We start from the raw sequence: 26752 nt of genomic DNA, 5'->3' as shown, positions 1-26752 counted from the left end.
AGGCTCGGTCCCCAAGGCGCGGAAGCGGGTGTGTGCCTGCTGGTGTCCGGGCCCAGAAGGCCAATTGGAGGCCGGGGAAAGGTGTGGGCAAGGAGCGGGCGTGAATGCGCGTGGAGCGCCAGGCACCGCGGAGCTCCGAGAAGCTTTGGCCACGCTGGACACGACTCTCCCAGACTGGAGACAGAGACAGGAGCTCGCTGAGACCTGGGCTTTGCTTCCAGGCTTGCGTCCTTCCTTGTTTGGCCCCTAATTGTCCACATTCAAAGTAGTAATGAAATGTTTAGAAAGCAAACGGCATGGGCACGGAAGCGCCAGCTCCTGGGTTCCCGCCGAAGGCGCCGCACCCCCCGGCCGAACTTAGTCCTCGCAGTTCCGGTCGCTGGGCTCGCCGGGCATCTCTGCTGGCTTCTCTGCCTCCTTGGCACGCTCCTGCTCTGTGAGCTGCTCGCTCGTGGGGATGGAGTTCTTCTTGGGCCGCCCCTTGGGCTTGGTAGGGGATTCCAGGCCTCCACCCTGCAGAACCTGTCCCAAGAATGAACAGTACCAGGGTGAGGTGTGGATCAGACCAAGGACCACCCGGTGCCCAGGGCCCAGGTGGGAGCGGAGGATCCAACCAAGGTGTCACCCATGGCTTCAAGCCCTAAAGTTAAAGAGCTGCCGGGGAGCGCGAACCCAAGGTGTAGGAGTTAGAAATCGCCAAGGATGCTTGGGGTGGGAAGGGAGGAACATCAGCTCCATGGAGAACCCAAACAGAAAGAGCAGAGTACACTAGGTGGGCTGGACTGAGTCTTAGTGTGAGGAGGGTGGGGAGGCAGTCCTTGGCGGACACCGGGGACAATGCTCGGGAAACCCCGGCACACCGGAAGCCACAAGTCACACTCACAATTTTCTTCCACTTCATCCTCCGGTTTTGATACCACGTCTTCACCTGCAATTGGCTCAGGCCCAGGGACTCAGCTAGATCTATTCTGGAAAAGAGCAGCGCACACCCTTAGCAGGTCAGGCGACCACCGGCCTACTGTTCCCTGAACCCAGCCTCAACCGACACTACCTGTCAGGGGTGGAGAGGTACTTCTGCTTCTCGAAGCGTTTCTCCAGCCCCATCAGCTGCAGCTCCGTGAACACAGTGCGACTCCGGCGTCCTTTTTTGGCTTTGGTGCCAGGTTCCCCAGAGCCCGCTGCTTCCAGCTTCCCGCGGAGTTGCAGCTCCAGCGGCAGGTGCGACGCGCCTGCGGTGCCGGGCATCCCAGGCCCCGCGGCCAGCAACGCCGATCCCAGCCCAGAACAGCCGAGCGGTGCCAGTGGGAACTTGAACACTGCGGCCTGCTCAGCCTTCAACACCGCTGCAGGGGGAGAAAAGAAAGGAGCCGGGTGAGCTGGAGTTGAGCCTCCAAGGCCTAAGCACTTTGTGGTGCTTGGATGCCTGAGCTCGGTCTGAGCCCACCACTCCTGAGGAGAACAAGAACTTGAGTCCTGGGAGACCCTCCTTGACCTAGGTGTCCCCGGAAGTCTAGGACGGAGTATCCCTCCCACCCCAGCGCTCTGTTCTGCGCTCTGCTCTGGCGTTCCCATGCCCCAGCTGCCCCTGAGATTTCCAGATTCTTAAGAGCAAATTCGCTGCTTGCAGGACATAGAGCACGCCTTTTGTGAAAAGGAGAAACCAAAGGGGAAAAACCGGGTGAATTCGGAATGGTGGGGGGCTTTGTGTTCGGAAAAGAATGCGGTGGAAATGTGAGCATTTGCTTTTCCCGGCACTGTGCTGCAATTTACAACGCCGCCGACTGAGGCCCGGAGGGTCGCCAAAGAATCCTTTGAACCCAAAAATTGTCTTCCTTGTTTTCTCTGTTCGGGCTCCCCTCCCCCACCCCGCAAAAAAAAAAAAAAACCTCCGTGAAGATCTGCCATGCTCTCTAATTCTAAACTGGTTATTTGCCCGCTTCAAACGAATTTTCAACAGAACCGCTGATAGTGGAGGGCAGAGGAGGCTGTGAACCAGATGAACCTCAAACAGGCAAGCTGGATTGACTGCCACCAGGTCAAAACGGGGGCTGGTGCCGATTCTGAATTCCGCTAGCTGAGCTGGAGTCTTCATATTTCCTGGTAGGCTTCTCGTAAAGGAGTGGCTCTGAGCAAGGGACCCACCAGGGTGAGGTAGGCATAGGGAGTACAGTAAAGAGTGGGAAGGGAATCTTAGAAGGAAGAGGGGAGAGGGGAGAGGTCAACTCCATCAAAAGACGGAGTTGAGGTCAACCAAAGAGAGTATGTACAAACCCTATGCCCAGATGGAGAAGGCAGGCAGAACAGGACAGGCTGCCCCACAATCCCCCTAGAGACAAGACCAAGACAGAAAAGGTCTGAGCCTTGAGTGATTCAAGACGCTTGGAAGCCCAGCTGACCTGGAAGTGGAGGGTCCAGCAGGCAGCGGCTCACAACCAGGCCTCTTCCCTCAAACAAGGCCTAGGGAGATCCTGGCTGCCGCAGAGGCCTCGGTTTGTCGCGGGCTCTGGGAGGCTCCTGGATGCCATGGGCCGTCAGTACCCAGTACTGGGAGACATGACCCTCTTCTCCAGAGGACTCAGCTTTCTCAGTCTGGGCAGCTACTGCCATGCCCAGTCAACCCTCTACCACGAAACTCAAGGCTTCCCTAGACTGAAGTCGTTTTGATCCAGAGAGATCGGTTGGCTAATTTTGCTCCTGATGGGGATACAGGCTCTTGTCCCTGGCCTATCACCCGATTGGAAAACCGAAGCTGCCCTGAAGCAGAGGACAAAACTCTCTTTTGGCCCGGCCCGAAGACATAAGGCCTGGTTTCTGCGCAGCCCATTGCCCATACCCCCTATTTCCCAGTTGGAGCGTGTGAAGAGATGTGCCTGGGGCCTGCATCCCAGGTCGCTCCAGGAACAGAGAGGAGAAAGAGGATGGATTCTGGGCAGCCTCGTGACTCGACTCCCACCCTCCGGTCAAGACCAGTCCGGTTGCACGTACCCAGGTGGCTGTGAAAGGGCCTTGCGGCCAGCAGCGCCTGCACGCCAAACTTAAGCAGTTCGCCCGCGGCGGCAGCGGCGGCCGCAGGCGCTGCGCCTTTGGGCCCGGGCGGCTCGGTGAGGATCTCTTCGATCATGAAGCTACGGTAGCGGTGCGGTCGATGATCAGCGCAGCCCTCGGGCGGACCGAAGCGCGCAGCGCCCGGCTCCCCGGGCCGCTGCATCGCGGCTCCCGCGGATGCGCCCGCGGCTTGGCAGCGAAGGCGGCTAAGCTCGGGCGCGGGGCCCGCGCGGGGCTCTAGGCCGGCCCGCAGCTCCCGGCGGCGCGCGGGCGCCGGCTCATGCCCCCTCCCCCGCCGGCTGGCCGGGCGGAGGCGCAGGGCGCGGGCGGGGCGCGCGGGCTCGGCCAGTCGGACCCGGGACTGCGCCCCGCCCCGCGCCGCCGCGCCTCTAGCCCGGCCAGCCCCCGCGTCACCGCCTCGCCCCGCCCGTCCTGCCCCGCCCCGCCCGCGCCGCCCGCCCCCCACCCCCTAGGCCGCGCCGGAGGGAGGGAGCCAGGAGGGAGGAAAGGAGGTTTGGAGGGAAAGAACCCTGGGATGTAGGCAGGCAGGACAGCACCAAGGGAGAAAGAGCGAAGCGCGCGCCCAAGAGGACAGCCTCGGGGACAGGACACTGCAGAGAAGAGCGAATCAGGGCTCATGAGTGAGAGGCGAGAAGGAATCTGGTGGCAGACAGCAAGGACCGCGCAGGATACCCTGCAGTGAGGTGAAGGTGTTCAAGACGCCTCCTGGACGTAAGTGCGCTGGGACCTAGAGTGGGGAGAGAGCCCGAGGTGCGGGAGGGCGGAACAGCAAGGCCGGGGCCTGGGTGGGATGGGGAGGGGCTGGAGAGACCAGGAGGGGGAGGGGCAAAAGCCTCGCAGCTCATCAGGGAAAAGGGTAGCCCTAAGCAGCCTCCCCAGGACTGGGGGATACTATAGGGGTGAGTCGCAGCAGTACACAGAGGTGTAATTCGCAGGGTGGTCACCACACCTCTGCGCCACCACCCTTCAAGGTCCACCTCGACCTCAGTTTACCATTCTGGTCTCAACTCCCTGGAAGCTGCCCTGAGAGAGAAAAAAAAGATTCCCCAACTAGGAATTTCCTTCGGTTTCGAATTTAAGCATACCTGGACACATTTTCCTTGGCAACCGCTAGACTCGGTGCGCTGAGCTATGTTCCCTCAATTAAAACAAGAGGCAGCATAACGCTTCACCTGTTCTTAGTTTGGAGGAACAAAAAGGAAAACCTGTTAATGGATGGATTTGGGGGCGGGTATTCACGGGGTGCTCTGAGAGTCTGGAGTCCAGTCTCTCACAGGACTAAGGATGATGAGTTTCCATCTTTCTCTTTTTCCTTAGCACGCCAGTTCTCCAAGCTAAACTGTTGAGTTTATGACCTTAGATCTTGGTATTTATTGCTACTTTCTGAGCTGCCTCCTGTCTGGAGGAGAAACTGACAGTTGGCTCTAGGAAGTTTGTGGGAACTGAAAGTGTGAGCTCCCGGAAGGGAGGGAAGGAGGGTGGTGTGCTACACAGGTGGCTCAAGGGTGACAAAAAAGGATGGCGTGTCCCCCAGGAGGTTGCAGGAGGAGTTGCCGCGCTTCCCACCTGCCCAGTCTGGAGTCTTGTGTTCTGTCTCCACTGGTCTCCACTCTATCCAACCCTGACGGTCAGTGCCTCCTGGACTAGACTCCTGTCTTAGGCCACTCCTTCCAGTGTGAGGTCTCTGCAAAGCCCAAGTCCTCACCTTTGGGAAATTGAGTTCACCACACCCACATCCCAGCACCTTCCCAACTTGAAATCACTTCTTCTGCCCGCTGACAGGGGGCCTCTGAGGCCCTGGACTACACCGTCTGAGACATTAGGAGATGGCCAAAATCCATTGTCCATGAGGCTGGGAAGAGGACAAAGAACTCCTTTCCAGATGTTCTGGTGAGAGCTAGACCCTGAAAGCCCCTTCCCACAGCCCAACCAATTATTTAGTGACTTTCTGAGCCAGAGGGGATGATCAGCTAGCCAAAATCACTGTTTCAGAAAAGGTGGTATGGCACCCAGTAAGACCTACTGTACCCGATGGAGTGGCAAGGGTTTGCCCACTTTTGTTGATTCAATAGTCACCTTCCTTCCTACTGGACAGAGAGGACAGTCGTCGTCTGTTCTGGACACAGCAATTCCAGATGGCTCCCTGGTCTGGATGGGTAGTTCAACTACTTACTTTCTAAGACAGCTGAGTCCACCAAGTACTGGCCCAGGCACTCCAAGGAGTAAAAACGGCTTCCCGTGGTCCCCTGTCCATGCCAGAATGAAGGCCCTTCCACCTGCCTCCACTGTCTCCACTCTGCCCATCCCTAGATGGCTGAACATCAGGCCCCTCCCTTCCTCCCCTCCAGTTCCCCCTGGGCTTTGGAAGTATAGCCCCGAGTGGTTTCTATTGGGGGTTAGTCGCAGCCAGCCCTCACCCTGGCTTCTCTCCTCTTATTTTGATCCTGACTGAAGTCTCCCGTCTGTGCACCCTCTGTGCCCTCTTCCAGTTTCAGGCGGTTTCTCAAAACTCAAGATTGGCCCTAGAATCTGGGGTCTGAGACACTAAGACCACTCACACGGCCGATTCCCCCCAGTCACCAAATCTGTTTTTATTGCCAGTAAGCCTCTTCAGGTCAGGTTGAGCAGAGGGGGCTCACTTTCAACATGAAGGCCTTAATTCTAGATGTGGAGAGTCAGGAGACACATGCAGACCCACCCTCACTCATTCCACAGGTGTGCCCCTCTCCCGCCCCCACCTCCGAGTCCCGCAGTTCCTTGGACTCTGGCCAGGGCTGTTTCAAGCCGCCCAGCTGAATGCCTGCAATGATTCGTGCCTGCTGGGAATGAGGCCCCCAAGGGCTAAAAGCTTTGCCTGGCACTAAAGGCTGAAAGCCAGTCTATGCCCTGATACACCCACCCTTTCAGCTCGAGCCCCTGACTCAATCTTTTCGAAGTACATTCTTTAAAGTCCGAGGGAACCTAAAGCAAACCTGAGAACAAACCCCCTTTAGGCGAAAAAAATGCAAAGAAACGTCGTCAGGGACCCTTTGTTTAGAAAGTTTGCATTGGCAGGCTGGAAGGGGATTCACCAGAAAAGGGGTTCCCCCTTCCACATGAGGACAAGGAAAGAAGGGGAGTCGTCCCCCACTAGAGGTGCAGTCTCTGAGTCTTGAATCGGAGACCCGCCAGGGCCTCCCGCTGTCGCCTAAGCGAAAATCCCGGAAACTGGCCGCTCTGGGAGAGGCAAGCACCGTGGAAAAGGTGACCTCAGCGCCCCAGACCAGCCACCCTCCCGGGTGGCCTGCTAATGGGGACTCCAGGAAGCAGGGGGTCCTCGACGCAATCTCCTCACCAGAGGGGGCTTCGAGCGGAACCCGTCCCCTTTCCCACTTGCGAGCCCGAAGGATCCCAGGACTTCAGCCGGCTGTGGCGGGTAGGAGAGAGGGTTACCCGATGAAACAGCCAAGCCCCAGAGCGTGAGTGTGAGATTGCGATCCCTACCAACTCCAGCTGCAGTTTCTTTCCCAAGCACGCGCAGGAGGGACCGTATTCTGCAGCCGATCCCTGTGCCACGAGGCAAATAGAGCAGCCCAGGCCAGGCCAGTGGCCAGCATCAGGGCGCTTCTAAGTGGGGCTCCCCTCCAGCCCTCCCCGGACCTTGAAGGTTTCTTTTTGTCTCCTTTTCTTTCCACTTGCAATCGATATGTACCTCACTCAGCAAAAAGAATTTGAGACCTGGAGTGGCTGGAAGGAAGATTTCTTCAAATGGTTACTTCTCCTCTGGGTGCTGACAACCACCTGACGGGATTCCGATTCCCATCCCCAGTCCACAGCAAACTCTGAGCTTCCCCAAGTTCGCCACACTCCCAGGGCGCTCTGGGTAAGTTTTCTTTCCAGGAACACCCCGGAGAACCCCAAATGGAGTTCGTTCATCTGGTGTTTTCTTTCTCTAAGCCTGCCTCTTGACTCCAGGCAGGTTTGCCACGGTGGCAGTGGCAGTGACCTTCGGCGAGGAGGCCGGCTTAAGCCTCAGATGCGTAACGCCCGAGGAGCCGAGGTCTCCTGGATTTAGAGGGCAACGCGTGGTCTGGGCAGGCTGCCGTCTGCCCCATGCACTTTGCTAGAAAGAGGTCATCAGATTGACTTCAATACACAAAACCGTCGAGGATATAAAATTACGCGGTCCCCACACTCAGAGATTACATCTAAATTGCTTTTTCGTTGGAGAGTCGGTCTCCATAATTCTTCGGCTAGTTCGATGTCCGTGTGGACTTTCGTTTTGAAACTTTTCTGACTTCCTGGAACTTGGAAGTTGGAATGCCTTTGCAGATTCGATCTTGGGAATTGGCTCCTTTTTTGTTTCGTAGGGTTTGTTGTTTAAGAATGTGTTTTCCTTTGGAAATTTAAGTTAGGGTACATCTATGGGACTCTCCGAGGAAACGGTTCTCGGTAGTCAGGGTCCCTGGCAATCCTTCGCTGGTCCTGTCTCTTTTCACACCCATGGCTGCCCTTAGCGGCTTCTGGTGCGACCTGGGATCCCAGAGTAGAAGTAAGAATCAGGTCACTGGGAGATGCAGCGGTCTCTGACTCTGCGGTCCTGTGGCATGGGCCGCAGCTGCTGGGAGAGGAGCAGCTCACATCGCCTCCACTAGGCAGCGAGTGCAGAACCTGGGAGACTGCCGGGCCAGAAGAGGTCTGAAGCGCAGGCTTCCAGTCGCTTCGGGGTTGAGAGGCGGCTTCGTGGTGAAGGTCCCTAGGCACACTCTAAGTCCCCTGTGGGCAGGTGCCCGGTCACCGCGCTGGCACTCGGGGTCTGCCAAAGTCCTAGAGGCTCTGGTCGCCGCGGTTAGAATCAAAGCCACAGAGTGGCCTTCCACGAAAGCCTTTTTTGCTGCGGAAAAGATGAGGCCCCCAGAGAGGTGGAGGAGGCAAGGCGAGCTAGAAAACGCCCCTGCATTTACTCCCTTCCTTTCGTTTTTCTTTCCCCTCTATCCATTTCCTCCTCTTATTTCCCCAACTCTATCACTCAATCCCTTGCACCTTTGTGTTTCCTTACCTCTGCATGGCTAAATCATAGTTCCTCATTCTCTCTAACAGCGAGAGTAGGGGCCATCACAAAGGCCTTTGCCTCCGGATGCAGACATCTTTACTGCATCTTTTTTTGTTGTTGTTGTTGTTGTTTTGTTTGTGTGTTTTTCGAGACAGGGTTTCTCTGTGGCTTTGGAGGCTGTCCTGGAACTAGTTCTTGTAGACCAGGCTGGTCTCGAACTCACAGATACCTGCCTCCCGATTGCTGGGATTAAAGGCATGCGCTACCAACACCCGGGCATCTTTATAGCTTCTAACACGGGATTAACCACGCAGAGCCCCTGAAGGGTTCTCTAGCTTGTCTATGGGATAGGGTCTCCTTATAGCCTGGACACCATAAGGAGTTGGCCCTGGGGTGAGAAGTGGGAGTCCAGGGGCTAGCATTAGCCACATTGCCCTCGCTGGAAGAATTCGTGTTTGCATGGTCCTTACTGACAGCATTCTAGATACAAGTCTGGTCAGGAGAAGGGATGCAGGTGAGAGGAGCCCCCCTGGGTGGCATTGGTTGCTCTTCCCTTCTAGGAACACCTGAGACGCCTTGGGAGGACATTGCCAGCCCTTGCAAAGCTTTTGCCTTAGTCAGGAATTTGGGTTCTACCAGAGGTGTGAAGAAGACACAGCTGCCCGACTACTCAGATATAAGTCCAGGACCAGCCTCCTACCATGAATAAAGGCTGCCCTTCCGAAATGACAGGAGATAATTCACACTAGGACTGTGGTTGGTGCTACCTCCACAGGCCCTGCGCTTTCTTGGGTACCCTCTCCTCACATCACACCTTTCTATACCCGAGGGTTATGTAGCTCCGGCTGGCCTCAAATTCACTGTGGTGTCAGGGATGGCCTTAAAAACCAGGCTTAACTGATCACATGTCACCTCACTGGGCACCAAGGACCCCTCACTTTAATTCATAGCTCATTTTCCCAAATTGAAAACACACACACACACACACACACACACACACACACACACACACACACACACACAAGACAGAAAGAGGCGGGTATTTACTTATTCTTGGTTTTTGAGACCGTCTCCTGTAGCCCAGGCTGGCCTTGAACTTGAACTTGCTGTGTTGCTGAGATTGGCTCTGGGCTGGAATCACAGGTGCTCATCACAAGGGGTCTCCCTTGAAGACTTTCCTGCCCACTCTTAACAGCCTCCAGAAGATACCAAAAGCCTTTTACCATAAGGAACCAGACAAGTTAAAAACAAAACAAAATAACTTATGCTTTTCATGTCATGTGGCCTGCTGCAGAGCAGCCTCAGCCCTGCTTCAGTTCAGCTTTGTTTGTGTGCCCTGAAATTTGACTTGGACACAATTTTAACATATGAAATATTATTCTCATCTTGAATTTTTTCAACCACTGAAAATTGTAAGATCCATGTTAGGCTTATCTGCCTTATGAAGTCAGGCAAAGGATCACCATCCACCAATTCCTGGGCTAGAATAAATTCTTCTGATTGCAACACACACACACACACACACACACACACACACACACACACACACACTTGTGTTCAGAGTGTCATCTTAGCTTTAAAAAAAATTGTTTAGTAGTTCTGCCCACTCCCAGGGAAGCACCTGTTTGTACAACAGTGCCCTTACAAACCGAGTCCCAGGAATGATCGCCTCTGCCTTTCTCTGGATTTTCAGCAATTTAAAAATGTTCTTTCTGAGAATTCCATGTCCAAACTCTGAGCCAAATGAGGTTTCAATTAGAGTCTGCCTATGTAGATCAGACTGGCCTTGAACTCACAGAGATCCATTTGCCTCTGCCTCCCAATATCGCCTTTAAAAATTACTATTTAATTTGCATTGGTGTTTTACCCACATGTATGTCTGTGAGGGTGTCAGATCCCCTGGAACTGGAGTTGCAGACAGTTGTGAGCTGCCATAGGGGTCCTCAGATTTGAACCCCGGTCCTCTGAAAGAGCAGCCAGTACTCTTAACCAAAGAGCCATCTCTCCAATGTCTCCTTTTACTTTTTCCCTTCCTCCCTGTCTCTGTTGGTGTCTTATGTAGACCAGGCAGGACTACTCTATGTAGCCAAGGTTAGCCTTAAACTCCTAGTCATCCTCCTGTGCTTCCTAAGTGCTGGGGTTACAGGCATGCACTGCCAAGTCCAGTTCCATCTTCTCAATCAATTCTCACAAAAAACCCCCACAAAACCCAAAAAACTTTGGAATTAAGCTATTTATCCTGCCTTCCAACTCCTTGCACACTCCTTGTGACACGGTGCTCATTCCCTTCAGTGGCAGCCCTGGCAGTCTTCTGAGAGCTCAGTGACCTTGCGTCAGTCCTGGGGAAGGCCACCACTGAGGAGGGAGTGCCCATCCAGGCCACATCCTTTCCCATCTCCCTCACTTCCATCTAAATCCCCTCCAGCTGCTGAAACATAGATGGACAGGGGGCTGTGGCCCGGACTTGCTGGGAGTTTCCCAAGCCCTGAGCCTTTGCAGCTGCCAAGTGACAAATTTTTGCAAGGAATAGGCAAAGGGAAAGAATATGACAGAAGAGTGGCTATTATAAATGGGAACCAACTAAGAGTTTTTCCAGGAAATCTTGCTCAGAAGTGCTCTCATTGCTCCACCCCCTCATCTTCTAGGGTTCTTCTGCCCTCTGCTGGCCACATTCTGTCTGAACTAGACTCACTGGGGACATCTTTCCTTAGGAAAAGGAAAACCAGAATGTTTGAGCACTGAGCACAGGGAACCTAAAAAAGCCCAGCCTCCTGAAACAAATGGATCAGGGATTGTCAGGAGCCAGGGGTGGGGGAGAGTGTGTGTGTGTGTGTGTGTGTGTGTGTGTGTGTGTTTGTGTTCATGGGTGTCTACATGCATACACTGACAAACATGCAGGCTAGAGGTCAATATTGTGTGTCTTTCCTTACTGAACTGCATCTTATTTTTGTGATGGTTTCTAACCGAACCTGGGGCTCCCCAGTTTGGCAAGACCAGCTGGCCAATGACCTCCGGCATCCTCTGGTCTCTTTCTCCCCAGCACTAGGATTACAGGTGTCACCACCTATGTTCTGGAGATTGACCTTGACTCTTGATGCTTGTGTTCAATCTCTTTATTGACCGAGCCATCTCTCCAGCCTCAGTTCTAAGTAAAACATCTTTAAACATTCGTGTATTTATTTATTTTTATGGGTGTGACTGTTTTACCTGCATTTGCTTGTACCACACGCATGCTTGGTTTCCAAAGAGGCCAGAAGATGGTGTTGGAGCCCCTGGAGCCAGAGTTATGTGCAGTTGTGAGTCAACATGTGGGTGCTAGGACAAAATCCTGGTCCTCAGCACGAGCAGCGAGTTCTCTTAACCTCTGAGCCCTCTCTCCAGTGGCCCCCTAAGTAAAACTTTTTGTAAGAAGAAAGACAGTCTAGTCCATTCTTTCCCTGGCCATGTTCTGTCTTACTGCTTCAGAAACAAAGAAACATTTAATCTGCTCTCAGGGAGCACAGCCCAGCTGCTGAGATGGACCAGGAGCTTGCAGGGATGACACAAGGCCATGGGCATGGCAAGGCAGGGGCCACCTTCCCACAGATGTTGCACAGTGTAGCTCAAGGTCCCGGTTACTTCCAGAAGCACACGAGGTAAACGTATGGCTTTTTCAGCAGGGTATTCATGCTTCAAGCAATGTCAGACTTAGGAGCTTTCCCTGTTCCCATGTCTTCCCCTCAAGGAAGCTGCAACACGCGCCCCCCCCCCCCCGTGTGTGTGTGTGTGTGTGTGTGTGTGTGTGTGTGTGAGAGAGAGAGAGAGAGAGAGAGAGAGAGAGAGAGAGAGAGTGTGAGAGACAGACAGACAGACAGACAGACACAAGGACACACACCCACAGATACAGACAGACAGACACATACACAAACAGAGACAGAGAGACAGATACACACACACACACACACACACACACACACACACACAGAGAGAGAGAGAGAGAGAGAGAGAGAGAGAGAGAGAGAGAGAGAGAGTGTCCCAATATTTATCCCAGGCTGGCCTCCAACTTGTGATCCTGCTGCCTCAGTCTCTCGAGTACTGACATTACAGGTGTGTGTTACCACATACGGCAAGCAATGGATACTTTCACCCTTAATTTGCAAACAAGGAGGCATGGGAGGTGGTGACCCATTTTCTGGATACCACAGTGCCACCTTCTGACTCCACACCGACTTTTCCTTGTCCCCCAAAGCTACTGAGGTTCAGTCCTGAAGCACAAGCTACCCTGATGTCTCTACCACTGTGTTTGGTCCCCAGATCTGAATTCAGCACCATGGGCCTTACCTCGTGCTGAGTTGAGATGGGCTGGAGTAGCTGTTCTGCCCTGAGTTTCACGACCTGACCATCAGACAGAGTTTGCAAGGGCCGAGGAGGCAGCTCGTACAGCAGGGTAGGCATCCCCATTCAGAGAGCAAGATGCTGTGGCTTACGATACCCAGAGAATGGACCTCTCCCATGGGCAAGCCCTTGGTTTTGCCCCCTCCCTGTCCCATCACATCTCTGTCTAGGAAAAGAAGATTGCCATAGAAGACTGCACAGCTTGTGGGGAAGTAGAAAACTGTGCCCAACAAACAGTCCTACTGATTATTCCCGTCTGTTCACATAGGAAAAAAATGGGGTCAGAAAGAATACTATTTTAAGCTCTTTAATGTCTGTGTGCCCCTTTCTGAGACGATCGGCAACCTGTGGGAGAGAAGGAGGAAACACATTCTATCTTTGTGCTTCCCATTCAAAACCCACTTTACATTGGAAATTCACTGGCTTGCTACTATTTCTGCTGCCGGTCTATTGAAGCAGGGAAGTTCGTGCGGCAGGCTGACTCTGAGGTTGCCCCCTGGTGTCCATTTCCTGCATGACCTATCAGATTGAAGGTAAAGGTATGTCTTACCAGTGCTGTAGGAGTCACAGTTCACACTACGCTACCTTTATGGTAAATGTAAATGTGATCGAGCCTTTAGATAACTGACTGAATTTATGAAAAAGGGACCTAATTGCATTGACCTAATTGAACAATGCCTTTAAAAAGCCTTAGGGGCCTTCCTGAGGTCAGAGATGTTCTGGAGGCCTTGGAGAAGAAGTGGAGGTCTTAATGGCCAGAATCCTGGAGCAAGGACTCAGAGTCTGCCACCCACCCAAGTAATCTCAGAAGCAGATACTTCCTTGGTTGAGCAGAGGCCACAGCAGGGCAGACACTTTGACTTCAGCCTCATGAGACCAGCAGGCAACTCAGCAGATCCTGTCTGTCAGGATGCCCCAGCTGGCTCTTTGTCACCACCAACCAGGAACAAACCTCAGCATTGCTACATCAGTAGGCCTGCCTCCTGGGGGGCCAAGACCTCTCTGTGTCCCTGTAACACCTGCTGCTACCTGGGGAAGCCCCTTTGCCAGGCTGGCGGGTGAGGGAAGGGCCTGTGTGGCATTAACAGGGTCCATGCTCTGCTCGTCTCAGAGGCTTCTTGTCCATCGGCTGTCGTCTTACCATGACAGAGAGTGACTCAAAGCCAGATGTGATGTTCCAGTATTCTGGAGGCTGAGGCAGGAGGATTGCATGGAGTTCAAAGTCAGCCTGGGGAAAAACAGGAAAACCTAGCCAAATCAATCAAGCAGGGTGGAGAAGATCTGGGGGGAAGGAATCTGGGTCCCCAAGTCACTGTGTGGTGACCTCTCCCTCAGACCAGCAGCACACACACACCAGACAAGCAACAAACTGCCCTGAATTTAGCTGCAGGGACCAGGGCTTATTTGTTAAAACTGCCAGCACTATTCTACCCATTGGTAATGAGCCAGCCTTTCAAAGTTGCCAGTTGAGCTTGGGATGTAAGTGTAGACACCAGAGGGGACGACACAGCACAGAAAATGTGAAGACAGGCTGAAGACAGAGGTGCTTCTGGGAGGGAGGAGGGAGGAGGAGGAGGGAGGAGGAGGAGGAGGAGGAGGAGGGAGGAGGGACGAGAAAGCAGGAGTAAGGGGAGGAGTCAGAGACAGGTTTGAAACACACTGTAGAAACAGCACAGTGACAGCAGCTTTAGGAGAGAGGCAAATGCCACACTGCCTGTCTGGAGCAGTTCCAAGGGTGGTGGAGGGCAGGACACAGATGATGAGGACAGAGAAATTAGGGTCTGAGGATATTGAAAAGGCTGGAAAATTTAGGACAGAAAGTTGTCCTGCAAAGGAAGAGGTCTAGAAATCGCAGAAAGACCTATGGCTTCTCAGTCAGAGCAATTCCTTCAAGGGAGGCAGGGTGGAAAGAGTTGGGAGTCCATCGACCTGATAACATGTGATGATGGGCAGAAGGCCACACACCAGGGACATGCTTAGAAGTGGATCAAAATTTCCTAGGATATGAGCTGCTCTGGGGCCACTTTAAAATCAAAATTATGAATCAGGCGGTACTGCATGCGCCTTTAATCCCAGCATTTGGGAGACACAGGGAGATCTCTGAGTTCAAGGTCTACATAGTAGTTCCAGGACAGCAAAGACTATACAGAGAAACCCTGTCTTGAAAAACAAACAAAATACACAAACCAAAAGCAAAATTATGATGCTGACATCAAGCATCAAAAGAATCAAATTGTTCTGCAGATAAACTGCCTGTATCCAGACCAATGGAATAGTTTCTAAACAATACAATAACGTTTAGAATGGAATGGCCAGTATCCAGTCGCAAATTACTACATACGCAGAGAAACAATAAAATATGAGCTATAACTGGGCCAAACTACAACAACAAAAATCAGTCATTGAAAACAGACTGAAAAATAGCAGAGGCAATGAAACTAGCAGATAGGATCATTAAAACAACTATTGAAATCTTACAAGTGTGGGAAAGGATATAAATAAAAATATTATGAGGTAAAGTAGGAAATATTAAAAAGACTCAAGCAGAGCTTTTTGATGTGAAAAAAATTAAATCATAAAAATAGCTACCTCCCCCCCAAATGCTACAAAGAAGGAAAACAGGAACAAAACCCACATTTTAAAAGTAATTCAGTAGACTTGATCCTGCAGAAATGGCGTAGTAGTTAAGAGCACTTGTTGCTCTTGCAGAGGACCAGGGTTGGGTTTCTTGTACCCATTTGATGGCTCACAACTATCTCTTCTGGCATTAATGGGCATTGCATACACATAGTGGACAGATACACAGGCAGGTAAACATCCATACTCATAAAAGAAAAATAACTCTTTAAAAGACTATTAAGAAGTAACACAGGAGAGTCAAATCTAACCACACAGAGAATTAAATCACATGTAAGTGGTTTAAACACACTAAATGGAAAAAATAGAAATATGCATAGATAATTAGGCAAAACTCAACATTGTGCCTTCTACAACAAACTCTTTTGAATAGAGAAACATATATTAGTAGCTTAAAAATAAAAAAAATCCAACACAAATTCCAGAGCAAAACAGAGAAACAGAAAAAAAAATCCCTTATAACTGGAGATTTAAATCTTAGTTGCTCAGATCAACTGATAGAAAAGATTTGTCAAAAGAAAATACAAATGAGCAAGCATATGGAATGTTGGGGCTGGAAAGATAATTCAGTTGGTGAAGTGCTTGCAGCATCCATGTAAAAAGCCAGTCGTGGTGGCCCATACTGATAATCCCAACACCTGAGTGGAAGAGAACAGAGGATCCAGCCAGTCTGCCCAGCTTAATCCCTGACCTCCAGATCCCAGAGAAAGATCTCCCTCAAAAACCAAGGTTGCGCTGGGAGATGGCTTAGTCAGTAAAGGAATTGCTGGGTACACAGGACCTGAATTTGGATCCCCAGCACCCTGGAGGAAAGCTGAGCATGTGGAATCCCAGGCTGGGGTGGTGTTGGGAGCCAAATCTCAGGGCTTGGCATGAGACCCTAGGCCATTCTTGGTCGGCCACATAGTTGTTTATTAACCTTTACATAGCAGCTCCTTAGAACCTCAGCTCAAGAAAAGAAACAACTTAACCCAGTCCTCCACCCACAGGCTCAGTCACCTAGGCAACCCTTCCTGGACCTGTTACTCATGAATTCTTTACCCGGCCAAACATCCTCTTTGTGGCTTCCTAATATCCTGCCTATTCCAACACCTGGTGCACAAACAACCCATTCTGCCCCTCCCCATATCCTGCTCTGCTGACTGTATAAGCTAGCCTGAGAAAAGTAAAGTTTTGCCACTTGATGAGAATCCTGTCTTGTGGTCGTTCTTTCTGTGTCTCTTGTCCCCATTCCTTATCCCTGACTCTCTTGCCCCAGGTTGGTGTCCTGCAGGTCAGGGTGGGAGAGACAGGAGGATTCCTGGAGCTTGCTGGCCAACTAGTCTGGTATCTGGCCAGTGAGCTCACCAGTGAGGTACTCGTCAGTGAGCTTCAGGGTTAGTGAAATATATATATATATATATATATATATATATATATATATATATATATGGTGGCGAGTGGTAGAGAAAGACATCTGACATTAACCTATGTCTTTTGCATGTCCATGCACTCATGTGCATCTTCACAGACATGTGCCTACATGTAACACACACACACACACACACACACACACACACACGTGTGCGTGCCAAGGTGGATGGTTCTAAGGAACAATATCCAAGGTTGACTTTGGCCTCCACCTGCATATGTGTGCACATTTAGCTAGATAAATACATGTGAACCTGTACATACACACAACCCATGTGCACACTGAAAGAAAAATGGATTGAATATGGGAACACCACTACCACCCAATTTGACTAAATTAACATTGATAGAATATTTACTCAACAGCAATGCATATTATACTCAAGTGCACATAGACTAGATGCTGTGTAGAAAACCAAGTGTGAATATATTTTTAAAACATTTTAGTCATTTAGAGCATGGTATCTGACCACAGCTAAATTAAATTGTAAATTAACCACAGAAAAGTATTGGAAAAAATCCCATACAATGGAAATTATCCAACACACACATATACACAAAGTCAAAAAGTGAAAACAACACATTAAAATTGGAGTTGTAGGTGCAGAACACTTGCCTAGTATGAGAGGTTCCGAGTTCAATCCCTGGCACATCAAAATACATTCGTCAAAACACACACATAAATTAAGTTCGGTGTGCCCAAAGCAGTGCTTAGGAAGGGGCTTAGTGCATGGAATGACTTTCTAGGAAAAAACAAACATCTAAAACCAATGCTCCAAGCTTTTATGAGTAGATTAGAAAAAAAAGAAAGAGAAAGTGAAGTCTAAAGTAAGTAGGAGGAGATGACAGGGAGCAGAGCAAAGGGCTAGGGTTGGGGTCAGTGGGAGAGTCCTTGCCTGACATATGCAGGGCCCCAGGCTTGAGCCTACGCACTGGGCAGTGGGGGTGAAAGAGAGCAAAGCAACAAAACCTTGAAAAAATGGGGCTATGGTGCTGTATCTATTCATTTGTGGACATTAAAACGAAACAGACTCCAATTTCCCGTCAGCTAATCAGCTGTAAGGAACAGTATGACAGGCCCGAAGGCCCGTACTGGTCGAGAGAAGACAGCTGAATGACAGTCAGTTTTGAAGAAGCCTCAGTCACCTGCTTAAGCGACTTCACCTTCCACGAGTGCTAGGTTGGCTTCTTGTACACTGTTGACAGTTGTGATGGTTCGTTTCAGTTGCCAACTTGCCATCAACGGGGGATGGTTTTGATGGCCTTAAGTGAAGACCCAGCCTGGACACAGGCAGCATCATGCCTTGGTTTAGGGATTTGGCCTGCACAAGTGTAGAGAAAGCTAGTTGAATTCTAAGCATGCATGTTTTTATTTCATTCTGCTCTTGACTGTGGGTATGACTAGTTGATTTGGGTTCCGGCCGACTTCCTGCAATGATGCATTACACCCTGGATCTGTGAGCTGAAATAAACCCATTCTCCTCAAATGTGCTTTTTGTCATAAACCTTGCATCGTTATCACAGCAATGGAAATGGGATTATGACATTATTCAATGACGACTGCTATCCCACCCACCCAGTGTTATGAGTAAGTTGGCAGACAATGCCATTTTGTGATCGCAAGCTTTGGTTACACGGCCACCTCATAACCCATGGTTAAGGCACTCAGGTTCTATGGAGGTCCAGCAACAAGTCAAAAGAGTTTCCAAAAACTGGCCACTCCATAAGCCCAGGACTGTGACTGTCCTGCTGAATGAGAAGAGGCTCACAGAGGTTCCAATTAACCACCACCATTTCTGCAGCATCACAGGCCAAGGGGCAGGGGTGGGCTCTGTTTTCATTCTCCATGGGACCTCTTGCTGCCAACTCAATCAGGGTTTCTATTCTGAACAGCCCACACCCCAGAGCCTGGGACATCAAGAAGGCATTCTGCTCTGACTGCCCTTATGCAGGTCTTTCATCTGACTATTTCAAAGTGTTCTTTCCACATTAGTTAAGTGATGAATTAATCAACAAAGTCATTGCCTAATTGGCTTTCATTTCTGGAACCTCTTTCACAAATGCCAGGAAAAAAATGACATTTTCAACTTTTAAAAATACATCCCGAAGCCTGAAGTGTTGAACTACAGATGGTGGCTTCCTGCTACGCAAGATCAGAATGAAGGGGCCGGGATATGAAAGACAGACGGATGGTTTCTGGACCTGTGGCAGTGTCACTGGAGCATGCGCCGTCTGCTCTCTGATTTGGTTCCAATAGGTACAAAGTCACCAAGGTTCTCCTCTTTGACATCCAGATGCCTGATCTTGGAGGTTAATTCCCCATTCCTTATCTATGAAGTGGATGTACAGCTAGCATTTTGGAAGAAGTGAAATAATTATTATGTAAAAGCACCCTATAAGCCACAATGTGCAGTTACATAATCCTCTTTCGGGATGGACATTTAATTCAGGTTGGGACTGAGACTGGGGAACAGCTTCCCGGAAGAACTAGTAACTCTGTGCCGTCGTAAAGGATGTAGAAAGGAAGGAGGAACCTGGAAAGGGCAAGAGAGGGCTAGGTTTCTCAGACTAGGTGGTCAAAGTTTGCACAATTAGGGTTTAAGGAAGGGAAGGTGGGGGTGGGAAGAGAGAATGAGCAAGACCATGAAGCCCCTTGAGACCATCTTAGGCCGTTTAGACTTGTTATGGGGAAAAATAAAAACTTTTGAAGAGTGAGTGTCATGATGAGACTTATATTTAGAAGGTTTTCTTGTGTGCTAGACAGACTAAAAGCAATCATGCAGGCTGGTACAGTGACCTCAGCAGGGGCTGAGACAAGGCGATTGGAACAAAAGTGGGGGGAGATCACGTTAACTCAAATGGTACTGAGAAGGTCCAGTCTGCAAGCCAGGTGGTCAGGAAGCAGAGAGAAAAGAACGGAAGATGACTCGAAGGTTCTTTTTTTTTTTTTTTAAAGATTTTATTTATTTATTATGTATACAACATTCTGCTTCCATGTATATCTGCACACCAGAAGAGGGCACCAGATCTCATAACGGATGGTTGTGAGCCACCATGTGGTTGCTGGGAATTGAACTCAGGACCTCTGGAAGAGCAGTCGGTGCTCTCAACCTCTGAGCCATCTCTCCAGCCCCCCCCCCCCGAAGGTTCTTAATGTGGCTAAGGGATCAACAGCAGTGGTTAAATGTACTCAGCTAGGAGAGACAGTCTGGGGTTAAGGGACTGGGATCCAGAATGTTATAACAGTTTACACCCTGCTTTGGGAGGTATCTGAGGGATAGGCAGAGGTATCTAACACTTTTAATATAGAGTTTGAGAGTACTGGAGACCTTAGCCGGATAAATATAAAACTATTATTATAGTATTGAGATAACTGATTTATCGCTAGTACGAAAGATACTTTACATCCAAGGGCTAGCGAGACGTCTTAATCAGTGAAGTGCATGTCACACGAGCATGTGACTTGAGTTCATATCCCCAGAACACATGTGAAAAGTATCTGTAGTCCCAGAAGCGGGGACATAGAGACATGTAGAACCCTGGAGCTTCCTGGCTAGCTAACCTAGCCAAGTCAGTGCATTCCAGTTCAGTGTGAGACATGGCCTCAAAAAGTAAGATGGAAAGTGACCAAAGAAGGCAGCCAGTCTTGACCTTTGACCTCCACATCCAAGTGCACACGCCTGTATGCTTACACACACACATTTTAAAAATTAAAATAAAGCCAGGTGTTGGTGGCGCATGCCTTTAATCCCAGCACTCGGGAGGCAGACGCAGGTGGATCTTTGTGAGTTCGAGGCCAGCCTGGTCTCCAGAGCAAGTGCCAGGATAGGCTCCAAAGCTACACAGAGAAACACTGTCTCAAGAAAACCAAAATAAATAAATAAATAAATAAATAAATAAAATTAAAATAAAAAATAAATGATACTTTATGTCTATAGGGTTTCAAGCTTCACACCATTCCTTCCAGTCCAATAAGGAATTGCAATGGCTAAATTACATTGTAAGGAATACTTTATCCTACAGAGATGGTGGCCAAGACACTTGACATTATATGTGCACTTACAGCCACATGCCACAAGATGGTGATGTTCTCAGAAAATAATGCAATTGGTCCAAGATGGAAATCTCTCTACTCTTGTTCAGATACAATACCCTTCTTTTAGAAACTCAGTTCTGATTTCTCAAGTTCTTAAGAACTTTCTACATTAACGTCGTTATTCCTTTGACCTGGGATCTTTCTCAGTCTTTGCTCCCTCCACCCCCTTTTAACTCACATTTCTTTCTTTTTTTATTAATTTTTAAAAATTTTATGTGCATTGGTGTTTTGCCTGCATGTACGCCTGTGTGAAACAGTCAGATCTTGGGTTAACTCACATTTCTTTATCACCTAAAATAACATTTCCCCAGAGAATCTCACCTCTGGACTAGGTTTGTTCTCATAGTGTACACTACCAGAACACCTAGTCCTCAGCTAGTATGTATGTATGTATGTATGTATGTATATAGAGGGTCTCACTGGCTGTCCTGGAACTCACTATATAGACCAAACTCACAGAGAACCACTTGCCTCTGCCCCCAAAGTGATGGAATCAAATGTGTGTGCTACCACACCCAGCTACTATGTTGTACTTAAAAAATTTTTTAAATTAAAAATTATTTATATTTTATCTTATGTATATAGGTATTTTGCCTACATGTGTGTCTGTGTGCTACTTGCATGCCTGTTGCCCTTGGAGGTCAGAAGAGGGTGTCAGCTCCCAAGGAACTGGAGTGTCAGACAGTTGTGGGCAATCCAGGCCCTCTGGAAGAGTAGCTAGTTCTTTTAACCGCTGAACCATCTCTCTAGACCCTTCTTCTGGGATTTCTGACTTCTAGATTAATAATTAGTAAATAAAGAACCACATGGATATTTTTTCGCAGTTCAAACCTATAAACCAGCCCAGTGAGTGAACATGGCAGGTATTCAACACACACTTGTTCAATGAATAGATTAAATGTAAACCACACAGCAGACAAGTAATTTCTAAAGATTCTTCTAGACTGAAAATAATTGGAAAAAAAGAAATTCATCCTATCAAAAACTACACAACGGGTTAACCCACAACTACTAAGGTTAAGTGTCTTTCCTGACTCTATTCTGCTACAGTGTGCATCATCTGCTGTAACGATGGGAGATGCTTGCACCTGTCTGACAGTCATTGTTAAGACAGCAGAACCAGCATCTCAGGGAGCAGCCAAGCAGAGTTACCAGGGTCTCCTCCCCGTAGTCATCAATGGTGAAATGACTTCTGCCTAGACACAGCCACAAATGTGGCATTCCCCTCTGAGCACACAAAGGTTGTATTATAATCTGTTTCTTTTTATTTGACGTTAATCTCACCTTTCTCAATTAAGTTTCACTCAACACTAAGCACTTGCTGTGGAAGAACCGCACTGGGTGCTTTAAATAATATTAAGATGGGAGCAGCAGGGCTCTGTGTTCAAGGAGCCTGCACCTGTCGATTCTTGATTCAGCTCTGTGATTCTGTAACTCACATTTAGAACAAAGTCATTTTTAAGTTATTTTTTTCTTTTTTTCTTTCTTTATATTTTCTTTCTTTTCTTTTTTCTTTCTTTTTCTTTCTTTCTTTTTTTTTTGGCTTTTTTCAAGACAGGGTTTCTCTGGGTGTCCTGGAACTTGTTCCATGAATTGTGGAGGTCAGAGGCCAACCTGTGGGGGTTAGCTCTCCCTCTCTCTCTGTCTCTGTCTCTGTCTCTGTCTCTGTCTCTGTCTCTGTCTCTGTCTCTGTCTCTCTCTCCCCTCTGTGTGGGCTCTGGTGTTCAAATGCGGGTCCAGGCTTGAGAGCAAGCATTCTTACTAGCTGCGCCATCTCACCAGGCCCCTTCAGTGTTTATTACATTTGTTTGGTGTGTGTGTGGGTGGTCAGAGGATACTTTGTAGAGTTGACTCTCTCCTTCTACCGTGTGGGTCCCAGGGACTGAGCTCAGGTCTTCAGACTTGGCAGCCAATGCCTTTACCATTCCAGTCATCTCATCAGCTCTTGGGTGATTCAGACTCCTCAGGACAGACTAATAGGACCTTGCATTGGGTTGCATGTGGGAGCAACCGTCAAGAAGCCTGAGAAGTGTACAGTCAATATATTATCAATTTTTCAGTAACAAAGGTAATCCTAAGACCAGAAAGCAAAGCTCAACAATAGTTTCCTTCTTTGGGGCTGTGCACAAGATTAAATAGAGGATGAAAGGTATGGGCTATACAGCTTGAACCTGGAGGCAGAATCTGGTCCAGAGGAGCTCTGTTTATAGACGCTTTCTTCATTCACCACCCAGTGTTTTGGAGGCATCCTCCCTGCCAGCAGTTCCCGTATACTGAACACCCCTGGACGCTAGCATCAGGAGGGCTGACCTGTACAGCCACACTCCTTCTTGTGCCTTCCTGTGTGCTGTTCATGGTGTGGACTGCTCTGATGCCAATGGCCTGGCCAATCCCTTATCTTCAATCAGCCCGAGTGTTATAACCTCCGATGACATGTACTCCCTCCTCTGGGCTTCAGAAGCCACTTTGCAGTCACTGTCTATGTGGACACAGATCGTATATATTCTTCAACAGAGGCTTCAGTACACTTAGGAGCCTCGTTTCCCCACCTCAATGTGTCTTCCATGGGAGAGCTGTTGGTGTCAGGAATCAGAAATTCTTCATTCTCAACATCCATAGCAGGGTGCCCTAAAATACCATATAACTTTTCACGGGGAACTACCGAATGACAGCCCATGAGGCCATTTGCTGACACAATTATGTTACATGCCATTCATTTGCATATGGATTTCAGGTGCACTGTTTTCTTTCAATATTTGCAAAAACAAAGCGCTTAAGGTACTTTTCCTTGATTCTCTGAGTATTTCATAGAATGCATTGCGATCATATTCTCCCACTCTCCCCTCTACCTCCTCCCTGGTCCACTCCCCCTTTCCTATCTCTCCACACAACTTCATGCTCTTTATTACTTTGTTTAACAACCTATCAGATCCAATTTGTGCCGCCCATATACACGTGGATATGAAGACAACCACTGAAGCCTGGCCAACCAATCAGCGATCAAACTGTAAATAAATGGACTGTCCCTCCCTAAAGCTATCCGCTGTCCATAACTCTTCAGTTGGAGATGGGGGCTCATGAACCCCTTCCTTCTCCATGCTAGAATGTTCACTGGCTTGATCTTGGGCCAACAACCACAGTTGTGAGTTCATGACTGTAGTGGTTCTGTCATGTCCTGAAGACACTTCAGCTCTGGTCTTCCCCAGCCTCTGGCTCTTACAATCTTTCTGCCTCCTCTTCTGTTATGGCCCCCGAGACTAAACATGACACTTTTAAGAATCTAAGAATTGGGGATAGAGATATAGCTGAGCTGGCAATGTGTTTATATGCAAGCATGAGGAACCTGAGTTCGATCCCCAGGACTCTCATTAAAAGCAAAGAAACAAAAACAAAAAAACTGAGCCTGGTGGCACACACTTGTGAAACCAGCACTGGAGAAGCGTTGACAGGTGGAGCCCTGGCACTCACTAGCCAGACAGACTCTAATGGGCAAGTTCTAAGCCAGTGAGAGACCTTGTCTTAAAACAACAACAATGGGGCAGTAACTATGATTAACCTAAATAACTGTATGTGGGGGAGGACTCTAGGGATTGACTCCAAGAGCGTATATAGACACACACACACACACACACACACACACACACACACACACACACCCCTACCTCAGTATCATATGAGCTAGAGAAGACCTAAGAAATAATACAGAAATCATGTGAAAACTAGAACCAGAAAAAGCAAAAGACTTGTTCCAAGTCCTAAAATTTAACAAGAAAAACAAGGAGTATTGGTTTTCTGTTACTGCATAAATTATTTCAAATTTAGAGGCTTAAAACAGCAACCACTCACTAGCTCACAGTTTCAGTCAAGGTCTCACTTAGGTAAATCAGAATGCCAGGGAGGCTATTCCACCTGGAGGCTTTGGGGAGGGCCCAAGCTCATGCCGGCTGGCAGGATTCTTTTCCTTCCAGTTGGAGGACCAAGGTACTGCTCTATGGCTGGGCTCTAGCCAAAGATTGCTCTCAGCTCTTCAGAGGCCCTCTCCACTTCCAAGGCAAAAACAGCTACAGACTCTCTTTTCTTCTCTGAACCTCTGATCTTTGCTGCCACTACCAGCCAGAGAACTCTCTACCTTTGAAAGTTTCAGATGATTGTGTCATGTTTACCCTGATAATTTTTCTTTTTAAAATATTATATCTTTACTTATTTTTGTTGTATGAATGTTTTGCCTGCATGTATGTCTCTTTGCCACTTGTGGGCCTGTTCCCTATGGAGGTCAGAAAAAGGTATCAGATCCCCTGAACAGGAGTTATGGATGGCTGTGAGCCACTGTATGGGTGCTGGGGACCAAACCTGGGTCCTCTGCAAGAGCAGCCAATCCTCTTAACCACTGAGCCCTCTCTCCAGGCCCCTGGTCTCTCTTTCTTAGTATTAATTGATCCATGTCACATTTACCGCCATAGCAATGGAAATGAATTCCATCAAGTTCATCGTCTCAAGAATTATATAGGATGTGAACATGGGTTAGTGGGGTGGGGAGTCTTGGAAGACAGAATCCTACCTACTGCACAAGGGCTCTGAAATCATACAGATGATGGTGTAATCGGCTTTATGGCTCACTCCCTCTGCACCTGGACAAAGCATTAATCATAGAGCTGGTGTTTCATTTGTAGGTAAGAATAAATACTTCATGGGGCTTTGTAAGTGTCAGTGAGAAGATGGGCATGAAAGTGCATTGAGTTATGAGGACCTATGTGTTGGGATCTAACTGCAGTGATATGTGCAATGCAACCACACCCACACACTTTCTCTCCTCTGCACAGTAGTACAGGTGCCCACACAATCTCCAGGTCAGTGCTGTACACTATAACACATCCCCAGACCCAACTAGGTCTCCGAATATGACAAAATCAGGGGCCACTTTCCCAGAAGTGTCACAATAAAATGAAAGCTTAGGCCACCAAGAAACAAAGCATGCTTTCAAGTGACCATTTATTTCCCATCCAAGGTAAAGCTAGACCACATTCATCTATGACTAAACTGTGTTAGCATTCAGCCAAAGGTGAAATGTCTTTAAGCAACTGGCAATTACCGGACCCCCAATCTATCATGGCTTCCCTTGAATAGAGCTGGGTATCAAACTCAGGACTGTCCTTCAGAGTGAGGCTTTGCAGGCATGGCCAGGTCAGAGATCCAATGCACACAGCCTATCTATACCTCCCTCCACTTCTGAACCTTCTTTAGTGTGGAAATTGTAGCAGTAATAGCATCTAATCTTAAAACTCTTAATTTGGAACACTGAGGGGAAAGATCCTCTGTGGTCTGCAGGCCAGGACAGGCATCTGGTAAAGGCCAGGCTTTGTTTCGTTACTTGGTTTTCCCTACCAAGAAGCTTGCTTTCTGAGAAAGAAGCACATAGGCCTTGATGCATCTTGACTAAGAATGATGACTACACTTTATCAGACCTATTTCCTTTTTAAATTTTTCTTTATTAAATTTATTCATTTTATTTTATGTGTGGGTGGTTTGCCTGTGGACGTCAGAAGAAGGCACCAGCGTCCCTGGAACTAGAATTATGGATGATCATGAACTACCCTGTGGGTGCTGTGGGTGCTGAGAATTGAACCTGGTCCTCTGCAAGAAGAACACGTGCTCTTAAACTTTTTCTTTAAAAGCATAGTTAGTGTGTGTGTGTGTGTGTGTGTGTGTGTGTGTCCACACAGTATGGCAAGTATATGGAGGTAAAATGACAAGTTACTGGGATTGTTCTTTCCTTTTACCGTGTGGATTCTGGATCAAACTCAGGTTGTCAGGCTTGATTGCAAATGACTTTACCTGCCGAGTCATCTTATCTACCACTGTCTCAATACTTTCTGATAAATGCCCATAAAACACAGTACATAACCTCTCACATAATGGGTATATTTGAAAAAGTATTTGTGGGGCTGGGAGATAGCTCAGTCAGTCAGGCATGGTTGTGCATACTTGTAATCCCAGCACTGAGGAAATGGAGACTCCATAGCCAGCCTGTCTAGCATAATCAGTGAGTCCTAGGTCCCAATGAGAGACTCTCATACCAAAACGCAAGGTGGACATCAGCTAAGGACAACACCCACGGCTGATCTCTGGCACCCACGTGC

The 26752-nt window shown here is 48.8% G+C and overlaps 1 protein-coding gene across 1 annotated transcript; it reads right to left on the bottom strand.

Moving 5' to 3' along the window:
• Window positions 1-357: 357 nt before the first annotated feature.
• On the bottom strand, window positions 358-3208 carry Barx1 (BARX homeobox 1). The gene is made up of 4 exons (XM_027410038.2): window positions 2986-3208; window positions 1052-1343; window positions 884-968; window positions 358-522 (listed from the first exon to the last, which is right to left on the bottom strand). Exons 1-4 carry the CDS (start codon window positions 3206-3208, stop codon window positions 358-360), a joined length of 765 nt encoding a protein of 254 aa, XP_027265839.1.
• Between the last annotated feature and the right edge of the window lie 23544 nt (window positions 3209-26752).

Source organism: Cricetulus griseus, chromosome 3 (genome assembly GCF_003668045.3).
Source record: "Cricetulus griseus strain 17A/GY chromosome 3, alternate assembly CriGri-PICRH-1.0, whole genome shotgun sequence".
NCBI classification, from domain to species: domain Eukaryota; kingdom Metazoa; phylum Chordata; class Mammalia; order Rodentia; family Cricetidae; genus Cricetulus; species Cricetulus griseus.
Note: the sequence above shows the minus strand (reverse complement) of the source record. Positions and strands in the feature narration are given on the sequence as shown.

What these genes read in the sequence shown, in the direction of transcription:
- Barx1 (XM_027410038.2), bottom strand. Translation starts at nt 3,208, where the DNA reads ATGCAGCGGCCCGGGGAGCCGGGCGCTGCGCGCTTCGGTCCGCCCGAG. An exon ending in TACCTCTCCACCCCTGACAG is followed by an intron (nt 969 to 1,051) that starts GTAGTGTCGGTT and finishes GCTCTTTTCCAG; the next exon opens with AATAGATCTAGCTGAGTCCC. An exon ending in GGATGAAGTGGAAGAAAATT is followed by an intron (nt 523 to 883) that starts GTGAGTGTGACT and finishes TTCTTGGGACAG; the next exon opens with GTTCTGCAGGGTGGAGGCCT.